At 38.4% G+C, this 13086-nt stretch overlaps 1 protein-coding gene across 1 annotated transcript in view; it reads right to left on the bottom strand.

Annotated features, from left to right (window-relative positions):
- Positions 1 to 13086, bottom strand: part of MRC1 (mannose receptor, C type 1) — a 135260-nt gene that overhangs the window by 25354 nt on the left and 96820 nt on the right. Inside the window, exons 24-25 of the mRNA XM_006869905.1 lie at positions 8449 to 8615; positions 2188 to 2290 (exon numbers count right to left, since the gene is read on the bottom strand). Of these exons, the coding sequence (XP_006869967.1) occupies positions 2188 to 2290; positions 8449 to 8615 (270 nt within the window). The remainder of the gene's footprint in view (positions 1 to 2187; positions 2291 to 8448; positions 8616 to 13086) is intronic.

Raw genomic sequence — 13086 nt, 5'->3', positions numbered from 1 at the left:
ATATATATATATATATATATATATATACACACATAATATTGGTGTGTAAAATCATATATATGTTTTGAAAAATTCAGAAAAATACATGAAAGGAACTAAAGTGATCCTAAATCTAGTATCCTAAAATGACTACTATTACTATTTTGATATATTTCCATTAAGTCTTTTTAAAATTCTTGTTTCTTTAAGAGGGGATTAATGATTTTTTTTTTCATAATTGACAATCTATATAATTTATAGTCTGGATTTTTTCACTTTAGATTTCTTAAATCATTAAAATCTTCAAACTAATTTTTTTATTGGTAGCAAAATATTCTTTCATTTTGTTTACAGAAAGAAGAAAAAAAGGGATTTTAAGGAAGCTTCTGAATCATCAGTCATCCCTGGGAGGAACTGCCCACTGTTGTCCAAAGAACATAGGCACAGATTGAACACTTTCGGTATTACTGGTGTCCTCAGAAGAAGCTCTGGTAGCACTGTAGGGTTAGATTAACACTGGACTGCTAATGACAAGATTGGTAATTCAAACCCACCAGCAGCTCCAAGCGAGAAAAATATCTGCTCTAGTAGCATAGTGATTACGAGCCAGGCTGCTAATCTCAAGACCAGCAATTTGAAACAACCAGTGGTTCTGTGGAGAAAAGATGAGGCTTTCCAGTCCTGTAAAGATTTACAGCCTCAGAAACTCCATACAGGGTCTCTATGAGTTGGAATTGACTCCACTGCATACCACCACCACCACTAAAGGCTTATAGTCTTGGAAACCCTATATAGGACCACTATGAGTTGGAATTGACTCGAAGACAGTGGGTCCGGTTTGGGGTTTGGTAGCCTAAGAGGAACCTTCGTAGAACAGTGGGTTAAGTGTTGGGCCACTAACCAAAAGATATGTGGGTTGATCCCACCAGCCCCTCCAAGGGAGAAAGATGAAACAATCTGCTTCCATAAAGATTTGCGGCCTTGGAAGCCCTATGGAGCAGTTCTAATCTGTTTCATAGGGCTGCTATGAGTTGGAATCCACTTGATGGCAGTGGGTTTTGGGTTTGGATAGCCTGACATTCAGGTGGTATGGAGCAGTAGCATAGAGAGAAAAATGGCAAGGTCTTGGCTGACTTAGAGATTCAGAAAGGATTAAAATTTCTAATACGTACGCCAATCATCTGGAAATATCTTAAATTGATGTTCAGTCATTGTGATGAGTTGGCATTTGTTCCCTGATTCACCAGGAAGTCTTTTATATGTAGGAGAACAAGTACCTTCTAATTCAAAGTCAACCTCCCAAAATTGTAGTCAGGATAACAGCAAACCTCCTCACCTCTAAGCATCATCTCTAGTCTCTCTTTTAATATCTAACCTCCGTCCTGTGTAGCTAGACATCTTTATTCTAGTTTCTCTAAAAACTAAAATGTGTATAACCATAATCTTGAATTTCAGTAAATATCCACATCCTGTTTTATTTTAATTTAATTATATTCAGGCTTCCTAAGATGAAAAATGGAATTCAAATCAGATATTTCTATTTCTTAGGACAGAATATAGAATAACTAACAAGGCATATTCTGTGCCAATAGTTCTCAAATTATGTAAATTGAATTGAAGTATTCCTAATTCGAGATTTTAAAAAAAGTACAGGTATACAAACATCCCAATTTTTTAACAAAAATTGTTTTTAAATTTTGGCTTCAAGTTTCATCCACACAAAACTTTCTGGCAATGGATGAGGGATATAATCTTGAATATTGTTGTTGTTAGGTGTCTTCAAGTCAGTTCTGACTCATAATGACCCTAAATAGGGTTTCCTAGGAGCAACTGATGGGTTTGAACTGCTGATCTTGCAGTTAGCAGTCCAGTGCTTATCCTACTGCATCTCACCAGAACTCTGTAATCTTCAATAAGTTATAGAAAATTTCACTCTTTCTGTCTGTCACATACATGTTGTTGTTGTTACTATTAAGTGCCATCATCGAGTTGATTCTGACTCATAAACACCCTGTACAGCTAGTGTGTTTGAACCGCCAATCTGTGGTACCCAGGCAGTGCTGATCCTACAGTGCCACACCAGGAGTCATACGCATACATAGATTGAAAAGTAAACAAACCTCTTGCTGTGTCATGCAATGAATCATATTTTTTAAATATATTGAAAGGTCAGTGCGTACAGGCAGGCAAAGTCAGGGCAGAACTTACCAGGTGGTCTCTGGCATATATAGCCTCGCTTACTGTCACAATTCTCATCCATCCATTTTCCTGCATCTCTTGATTTGTCTCCAATAATAACAACACAGTCAGCCTATGTGTTTATGGAGATAAAAAAGAAGAGAATGAATCAACAATTATTTAAATCAATTCATTAACATTAAAAAAAAAAAAACCTCATTGTCTACAACTTCCAAATTTTAAAACCTTCCCATTAATTTCCAGGATGTTAAATCCATCATTACATTTCATGCGACTACATCCACTTTGTGATCCCTCACATAGAACTCTTGATACCTGAATTCATAAACCAAATAAGTTTAGAGATAGGTCTGATATTCATTGCATTATGAAATGTTACTAATCACTATTAAAACTTAGGATCCAAATAGATTCAAAGAACACAGTATCGTCTCTTTATAAAAGCTCACTCTCCAAACCCAGAAATACCATTAAGGGAAAGTAAACACAACTTATATTTTCCACAGAGGCCCGATGTGGCAAGGTTAGCAGTTCAAATCCACCAGCTGCTCCTAGGAAACCCTATACAGGGTCACTAATAATTGGAGCCATCTCAATAGCACTAAACAACAAATTTCCCATTGCTAACTTAATTTATGAAGCCCTGATAATGTAGGGGATTACAAACTGGGCTGCTAATTACAAAGTCAGCCATTCAAAATTACCAATAGCTCCAAGGGGGAAGACGAGGCTTTCTGCTCCTGTAAAGACTGACAGTCTTGGAAACCATATGCAGGGTTGTTTGAGTCAGAACTGACTCGATGGCACATAACCACCACCCAACTTAATGTATAGAAGTATTGTTATTAGTTCACAGTTAATGGCTACTATGGCTTGAAAGCTTTACCTTTAATACCTTATAGGGAAGGACTGGGGGGAAAATCTAGTTTTTCGATTATGAATGTTTCCAGTTTGTAGTTTCCATGGAGTCCTGGTGTGATGCTGCAAGATAATGCACTGGACCGCAAGGTCGGCTTGAACTGCAAGTTCGGCAGTTCAAACCCACCAGCTGCTCCTCAGAAATCCTATAATGGGTCGCTATTAGTTGGAACCAAGTCGACAGCACTTAACAACAGTGGGTTAGTTGCTAAGCTAAATATGAGGGGGGAGGGGGGGAACTAACACACACAAAAACACAGAATCTGCATCTGCCAAAGTTTTCATCCAGTGTAAGAGATGACGTCTTGCAAACCTTGCTCCTAAGGAACATTCTGGCTGTACTTCTTCCAAGTGGATTTATTTGTTCTCTTGGCGGTCCATTGTACTTTCAATATTCTTTGCCAAAACCACAATTCAAATGCACTGATTCTTTTATGCTCTTCCTTATTCATTGTTCAGATTTCACATGCAGATGAGGTGATTGAAAATACCAGGACTTGGATCAGGCACAACTTAATCCTCAAAATGACACCTTTGCTCTTGAACACTTTAAAGCGGTCTTGTGCAACAGTTTTGCCTAATGCCATACATTATTTGATTTCTTGACTGCTGCTTCCATGAGTGTTCATTGTGGATCCCAGCAAAAGGAGGTCTTGGTCTGTTCAAAGGACTGCCTTGTGGTCTACATACAGATTCCTCAGGAGCACAATGAAGTGTCTGGAATACCCATTCTTTGCAATGTTGTCCATAGCATGCATGACTTCTTAGGCTCAATGAAATATGGTAGTTAACCTTTCTGACTTTGGGGGTGTTTTCGTAGGGCTTTTTTTTCTGGGCTGCAAGGTTGGTTTGAATTGCAAGGTCAGCAGTTCAAACCCACCAGGTGCTCCTCAGAAACCCTAGAGAGGGTTGCTATGACTCAATGGCACTTAACAACAACAGCAAAGATAACATAGTTACTTTACTGTTTAAACTAACTAATCTGTCATTTTTTTGTACATATACCTGAGTGTGTCAGTCCAAATAGACACACAATCTGCCATACAGTTGTGCCACCGTTACAACCATAAGGGTAACTAAGGATATGGACATTGTGGCCAGCTTCTGGGAATTTCTTATAGATACAAGGCCACAAGTTACCCTAACAACCACACCAGGTCCAACTCAACAGGAATTTGGGTTTTGATCAAGTATGTTTCATCTCTATCTTCCTTCCATTTTCTCCTTGCTCTGGAAACTTGATCTACATAAAATGTATACTTAGACTATGCAAGCTATCTTTCTATCTCCTCTCTTTCTGTTACACACACACAGACACACACACTCACATCACATACTCCCTCATACACTATCAGGCATTTATTTTGGGGGTAAGTTTTCATGCACATTAACACATTCCTGATCTCTTTTGCTTTATTATTAACCTGCAAGGTCACACTTCTTTTATCAGTGTGATAAAAACCTGTACTTAATGCATGGCAGCATGCCATTACACATTTCCAAAGGTGAAACAAACACTCTACCAGTGGTCATCAAACTACTGCTGAAAGTCCACCACTTACTTTTGTAAACAAAGTTGAGTTGTAGAACAGCTATACTCTTTTGTCTACACATTGCCTAAGGCTGCTTTCACACTACAATATCTGAGTCACTGCAAGGAAGACCTTAAGGCCCCAAACCACTTGCCATTTAGCAGATTTCGACTCATTATGATGATTTGGCTCAGTTTTTAGAAGTAGATCACCAGATCTTTCTTCCAAGCTTCCTCTGGGAAGACTGCACCCTCCAGTGTTTTGGGGAACAGCTGAGGGCATTAATCATTTGCATCAACAAGGGATCCAAGCATAACTTTCATTAGCTGGCCCTTCATAGAAAGTTTGTCAACCTCTGAAATCCCCCTCAAACCAAAGGCAGTGGGTTTTTACTTTTGCCTCTTCACTAGTTTTTTGTTTTGTTTTTAATCTTTAAATAATTTTTTTTCAAGTACTATCTAAATCAAAAAGGAGCTCTGGTAGCGTAGTGGTTATGAATCGGGCTGCTAATCTCACGATCAGCAGTTCGAAATTACCAGCTGTTCCGCAGGAAAAAGATGAGGCTTTCTGCTCCTGTGAAGATTTACAGCCTCAGAAAACATATACAGGGTCGCTATGAGTCGGAACCAACTCCACGGCACATAACAACAATATTTAAATCAAGCTCACTATGCTTATGGTTACTTATTTCATTACAATCCTCATATCTTAGCCATCTGACCACCTTCTCATATCTGTCTGGTTCCCACGGAGAAGAAGTGGAAGAAACATTTCAAGATACAGTCAACAATTTGAAACATGACTTTTGTTCATTTAAAGCAAAAGAATGGGATCTGGGGAGAGGACATTAGGGTAGCTAGAAATACAGATAGCAGATATTGTACAATCAGTGTTTTCTTTCATAGCTAGAGTCTCAACATATTACTGTATTTATTTATATATTGTTGTTGTTAAGCACCGTGGAGTCGGTTCCGACTCATAGTGACCCTGCACAGGGTTTCCGAGGCTGTAAATCTTTGTGGAAGCAGAACGCCTCATCTTTCTCCCACGGAACAGCTGGTAGTTTCGAATTGCTGACCCTGAGGTTAGCAGCCCGATTCGTAACCACTACACTACCAGAGCCCCTTATTTATTTATATAACTACCTTCTATTTATGATGGATAATACCAGATTTTTACCTTTTTCTCCTTTTATAAAGTTTTCTTTTAAAAAAACTTGTACCAAAAGAGAACAAATGAAGAGATCTTTTTCAGTGTTAATCAATAACAGTATATAATGTTGTTGTGTGCCATCAAGTTGATTTGAACTCATATTAACCCCATAAGGACAGAGTAAAAGTACCCCAGTGGGCTTTCTAAGTTGCAGTCTTTTTAGGGATCAGATTGCCAGGTTTGTTCTCTTGTGGAACTGCTGGTGAGTTCAAGCCACTGACCTCTCCATTAGTAGTCAAGTACTTAGTCACTGTGTCACTAGGCCTCTTTATAGTACATAATGTTGTTATTAAGTGCTGCCGAATTGAAGCTGATTCACAGTGACCCTGTAGAGGGCTTCGAAGGAGTCAAGGAGTAGCTGGTGGGTTTGAACTGCCAACCTTGTGAATCCCAGTCCAGTGCTTATCCTATAGAGCCACACCAAGACTCCATGGTACATAATAAATGTGATACACAAATACAGCAAAAAAGGGGAGAGACTGAAGCTTGGAAGTCTCAGGCTCAAATGTGAACTACAACTTACAGCTATAGTCCTCTTCTCTACTTCCTGCTGCTTCCAGCCTCCTTCTGCCCTGAGCTCTGTCTATGATTTCCACAATTCTCCTCTTAGTCCATCTCCCATCTTACCTACACTTATCACCTATTATCTTGCTCAGAGGTGCTGTACAGAACAAGTTTGTTGCCACCACTAAACATATACCCAAACAAATCAAGGTTTTAGTTTGTTTGCTTTTGTTTTAGAACATACAGAGAAATTAAAATATAATAATACAAGCTAAATCTGTAATTTCACCATTCAGGAAAACAAAACACTGCTTTTGACTTTTTGAAATTTTACTTCTAGACTTTTTCTTGATGCATGCAAACATGCAACACTGAAATAGAGTCAAAGCATACATAATATTTTTCTGGCATTTCATGACTTGAAAGCAAGAAAGGACTGTTTTTTTACAGAAAACTCACCTCTTAACCATTAAATATTTCTAAGCAAACTCTCCCTCACTCGACAACGAACTTTTAATTACTTTAATCAGCTTTCTGCTCTCATTATATAATGAGGATCCTAAGAACTCATTCACAGAAAATCAGTCAGACATTACCAAAATGTATTCATCTTGCATACCAATGAATTATCATTATTAATAGATACCAAATTAATTATCACTAAAGTTTCATGTTGACTAGATCTTTTTCAGCCCAATTTTCTTCGTTGCCTACCTAACAAAGTCCAAATTCCTCCAATGAATATTCAAATCTCTAAATTCTGCTATCAAAACTCACTTCTACTTCTTTTCTGCATAAGATGCCTGCTCTGGTAGTGTAGTGGTTACAAGTTGAGCTGCTAACCTTAAGGTCAGCAGCTTGAAACTACCAGCTGTTCCACAGAAGACAGATGTGGCTTTCTGCTCCCATAAAAATTAAAGCCTCAGAAACCCTGTACAGGGTCACTATGAGTCAGAACTGACTCCAAGCGTATAACCACCACCACCACCACCACATCCAAAGCCATTCATTCCCGCCCAAACAAGCTTTTGGAGTCCTGCTGTGGCACTTTAGGATAAGCACTGGACTGCTAACCACAAGGCTGGCAGTTCAAACCCACAAGCCTCTCCTTGAAAATCCTATAGTGTTGCTAGGAGTCAATGACACTAAACCACCACAACAAACACACTTTGATCTTCTTCTTAAAGATATTGATCTCTTTGCCCACTCAGTATGGTCTCCTTCATCCTCTTATCAAGTTTTCCAGATATTACCTTTTAAGTTCCTTATGAGACAGACCCATAGCAGATTCTTTTTCATATACTTTTCTTCCAGCAAAGCACACAGAGACAGCCCTTAAATGCAGGGCTCCATAGATACATACTTATTGATACACTCACTTCATCTCACAGTGTTTCTTCCTCTTAGCTACTTTGTAGCTGATCCTGTCATTATTTAAAAAAAAAAAAAATGCTGTCTTCTTTAGTAGATCACAATGTAAGATTTGTGGTGTAGCTTAAGTGTAAAATCCTTTAGAGTAAGAATAAAATCTTACATTTCATGTCTTTATCAATGCATGGTGTTTCACATTGTTCAATATATAAGGATAATAGTAGTTAACAGTCTCTCTCTTAAATTAATGTACAAAGGCATTTCCTGCAGTGCCTGGCACACATAAGCATTCTATGAATGTTAGCTTAATAGTGATGATCATGATGATGATATATTTAAAAGTAGTAGCAGCTTCCAGACCTACACCGCAAATACTACAACATCTTCAAGAGTTTAGAGATATCTGATGCATTTAGAACTGACGACTCTAGATTCAAGTGTATGTTCAGATTACAAAATAGTTCCAAAATGGAGATGGGTTTTCCTACCCTATAAAACCCACCCCCAGAGTCCTGGTGTGGCGCTGTGAGCTAATGCACTGGACTGCAAAGTCAGTTTGAACCTAACTGAATTATATGTTTTCCCTCCAGGCTGGCTCAGTCTGAAACAGTTAAAATCTCTAAAATGAACCAGATCAATCAATGCTCTGATAGATTTTCCACAGACACTTAATCACTAATCTGATAACTAAGTAAACTGCTATTGTTGAGCAGGGACCTGAACTGATACTTACATCTTCATAAGACAGACTGCTTCTTCTTCCACCAGGGTAACCTTTCCCCCAGTTTGTATAATGAACTCCCCGCTGATTCGTCCACAGGAACGTGTGCTCTGAATTGATGTCATTCAGCCCAGTCCAGGCATTAAAATTGGATCCTCTCATATTATAAGTAATAAATGCTGGAAGAAAGGATCACAACATAATTTTAAACTTTTGAGGAAAATACTCAAAATACAGGAAGTATCCAAATCTCAAAATATTGAACATGTCATGTCATTAATACTTTTGAAAAGCACTTACCCGTGGAAGCAACTATATTCTAACCTTACCCACTGTCATCGTCAATTCTAACTCACAGTAACACTCTTGTGGTTGTTATTGTTGAGTAGCTTCCAACTCATAGCAACCCTGCATAAGGTTTCTGAGGCTGTAAAGCCAAAGAAAGCGGAAATCTACCCCTTACTCCACTCTACATTTTGTGCACCTTTATCTAGTTTGGTTTGGTTCCCATCCACAGGAGAGGTGTTTTTTTTTTTCAAATTCAGAAACAGTTGTCCTGGATTTATAAATAAGATATTCTGGTTAGAATAATGAGGGATGGTAAAGGACAGGGAGAGCTCTTAATCCAGAAAAGTTCTGTACATCGAAACAAATTGTGAAAACCAGAAGTATTAGGTTGTCAAGTTACCAACATTTCAAACTGACAAACCAAAACAGCTAGTAAATTGGTATTTCTCCTGGGCAGCTACCTCCCAGGGGTCAGTGCTATACATGGAGTATGCTTGGGCCAGGATGCGTCCTGATATTTAAGTGCTCACATCACTGAGTGAAAAGATCTAGAGAAATTCAGAGAATACAGTACAAATTTGGTCTCATTTATTTACCAATTCTGTGGCAGAAAAGATGGTGTCAAATACTCAGAAGTTGTGTTGTTAAGTGCTCTTTAGTTAGTTCCAATTCATAGTGATCCTTCGCAGTAACAGAACGAAATACTGCCCTGTCCTGTGCCATCCTCATGGTTGTTCCTGTTTCAGCCCATGTGGCAGCCATTTTGTTGAGGTCTTCCTCATTTTTGCTGACCCTTTACTTTACCAAGCATGATGTCCTTCTCCAGGGACTGAGTCCTGATAACATGTCCAAAGTATGAGATAAAGTCTGGCTGGCATCACTTCTAAGAAGCATTCTGGCTGTAATTCTTCCAATACCGATTTGTTCATTTTTCTGACAGTCCATGATGTATTCAATATTCTTCACCGATATCACAATTCAAAGGTATAAATTCTTCTTTGTTCTTCCTTATTTATTGCCCAACTTTCACATACATATGAAGCAACTGAAATTATGGGCTTGATTCAGGTGCATCTTAGCCCTCAAAGTGACATCTTTGCTCTTTAATTAACACTTTCAAGAGTTGCAGCAAATCTGCCAGATGCAGTACATCACTTGACCATAGCTTCCATGAGCTTTCATTGCGAATCCAAGTAAAATGAAATCTTTGACAATTTCAATCTTTTCTCTATTTACGATAATGTTGCTTACTGATCCAGTTGTGAGGATTTTTGTTTTCTTTATGTTTAAGTATAATCCCTGTGGAAGGCTGTAGTCTTTGATCTTCGGTATTAAGGTTTAAGTGTATACATTAAATGAGTCCTTTTGTGGCACTGTGGGGAGTCCTGATTTGACACTGCAGGTTAATGTGCTGGACTACAAGGTTGGTTTAAACTGCAAAGTCTGAGGTTCAAGCTCACTAGCCACTCCTTTGAAACACTATACAGGGTCACTATGAGTCGGAACTGACTGGATGGCATTTAACAACAAAAATAAATGTATACAGACCATTCCTCTCCTTTAGCCCCTTCTTACCACCTATCATTCAGTGGAGGCCTGTGTGTTGTTACAATGCAGATCAAGTGTTAGAATAGCTTCCAGACTCAGACAGACTAGACAGAAAGGCTTGGTAAATACTTCCCAAAACCATATCAGACACCAGAGATGGAGGCAGAGATGATGACATGGAGAGATGGAGCAGCTGGAGACTCTAGACCCAGAGAGGGAGATGGGCTGTGTGCTGACAACCAGGGGGCAGGCTTGCAGGATATACCCTTTGGTTGGTTGATGATGCATGGAGGGGATTGTAACCATGGCAATGAAACAATATACGATAGAATGAATGTAAAGCTAATGTCCTCCCATATAAACTACCACATTTGTTGTTGTTATGTGCCATCAAGTCGTTTCCGACCCATAGCAACCCTGTACAGTGTTTCCAAGGCTGTAAATCTTTACGGGAGCAGAAAGCCTCCTCTTTCTCCTGTGGAGTGGCTGGTAGTTTCAAACTGCTGACCTTAAGGTTCGCAGCCCAATTCGTAACCACTATGCTACCAAACTATCACATAATTCACAATAAAACATTGAAAAAAAATCAGCCAGTGAAACCTATGGAGCACATGGTCTGATTCAAAACTAATCATGAGGTTGACACAGGATCTGGTGGCATTTGGTTCATCGTGCGTGGGGTCGTCCTGAAGTAGCTAACAACAACACATAACTCTCTTCTACCTAAAGCAGTGGGGCTCCTGTAGAGATAAGCATCTATTCTGTGGAACAACAATTTGCAAATCTTTAAGCTTAAATATGTCTCCTGAATGTAAATAGGAAATGAAATTCGTAAGCACTTGAGGTGGCTCATAAAAAACTCCAAGAAGATACAAGTCTACAGAAATATGATATTCTGTGTTTTAATGAACAAGCAACTCCACAGAAGAGCCAAAGTAAACAACAACAACAAAATGATTCCAACAATTTTCAAAGAGAGGCAAGCACAGATAGAGATTAATTTCTGCTTTATTTTGTTTCCTAAAAAAGAACATAACATTTGCCTGATCTCCAACCTGAAATGAAATGTGGAAAAGCTCCACCTGCCAATGTTTCAGCACTGGCTTTTTTTCTGCCAATAACCACACTAAGAAAGCAACAACATGTGCCTGTTTTTGCCAGGAATAATGTTATTTTATCTGAAAATTGTTTCCTTCTGAACATCTCTATTACCCAGGTTCTAATTTTGTTATGCCAGGAATCAGCACTTTGTGGTTAAGAAAGGAAATCAATTATTGTGTTTCTCTGCTGGGTAGCTAAGCCCAAAATGTGGTAGACTAGTTAAAGAAATGTGAAAGATGTATTCTTACAATTTTTATTGTGTGCTATGGTTTGACCCTTTTCTTTGATTGTCTGACAAGTTCCTGAACTTGTCAAAAGCTCTTAGAGAAAGCTTGGTTGATTTATCGTACACTGTGTTCTAAAAGAGTACATGGCAGTCTTTGTAGAACAAAATAAACTCTTGGGAAATAGCCATACAGGATTCTAGCATCTTTCTTCCTTCTTAAAAAATGTGAGGTACATCATTTATTCCCAGTAAATGATTTGGGAAGTTAAAAAAAAAAAATCTCAGAACCAAAAAGTAACAGAAGACTTATTCTATCCACTTCTGCCCTCTGCAATATGCTTATAAATTCATATGTACAGCAAACATTTATTGAGCATCTTTTATGCTACATGCTATTTTTATTACGTGCCATTGAGTCAGTTCTGACTCATAGAGACCCTGTATAGGGTTTCCAAGGAGCAGCTGGTGGGTTTGAACTGCCGACTTTGTGGTTCACAGTCCAGTGCTGATTCTACAGCTCCACACCAGGAATCCTTATGCTTCATACCAACCAATATATTTACATAGATTACATAGTATCAATCTGACTGAGTACTTTCATATTTAAACATTTTGAATGCTTTACAGTAAACTTTCCTTCTTCACAAAGCAACCCATCTAGTCAGTTCTACTTGATAGAACTATTTCCTCATTTTGAGCCTTAATTTCCCTGTAAATTCCAACCATTGATTCTCAGTTTTCCTTCTGGGGTCACACAGGATCACCTTCAGGGTGTACTTCCTGTCGTTTGAGACTGTGTAACTCAACGGTCTTTTATACTCTCCTCACTCACCATGGTTTCCATCTTCCTCATCATTTCAATCACTGTTATTTGAATCAACCTCAGCTGTTCAATATCACTTTAACATAACTAGTCACAAACTTCACCTAATATGTTCTTCACATATGGCCAGTGTCATGCAAAACAAAGAATACTTTTCCTTTGACAACCAAATCATGATTTTTATAATTTTCTTACTATATGGATAGTTCAGTTTTTTCCTTGCACACTTCATAACTCTTATTCTTACATGTTTTATCAAACTTTTTTCTTGATTTGTTCAATGTTTTTATTTAAAGTATCAGTTTTATTGTTCTATTATTTATGTGACCAAGTAACAAGAAGTATAGTAAATGAAAAAATGCAATTTAAAATTTTATTCCTAAAACTATTCAGGAATCCTGGTGTGACACTGTGAGATAAAGCACTGGACTGCAAGGTCTGTTTGAACCACAAACCGTCAGCAGTTCAAACTCACCAGCTGCTCCTTGGAAACCCTATGCAGGGTCACTACGAGTCAGGACCAAATTGATGGAACTTAACAACAACAGCAATGGAAGTAGTCTACTTCTTTGGCTAGTTGAGGAGCAAGCTGATTTGGTGGGAACAGAATTGGCTAGTTGAGGAGCAAGCTGATTTGGTGGGAACAGAATTGGCTAGTTGAGGA

The sequence above is a fragment of the Chrysochloris asiatica genome, unplaced genomic scaffold (assembly GCF_000296735.1).
Source record: "Chrysochloris asiatica unplaced genomic scaffold, ChrAsi1.0 scaffold00137, whole genome shotgun sequence".
NCBI lineage: Eukaryota > Metazoa > Chordata > Mammalia > Afrosoricida > Chrysochloridae > Chrysochloris > Chrysochloris asiatica.
This window is presented reverse-complemented; position numbering and strand designations above follow the sequence as displayed.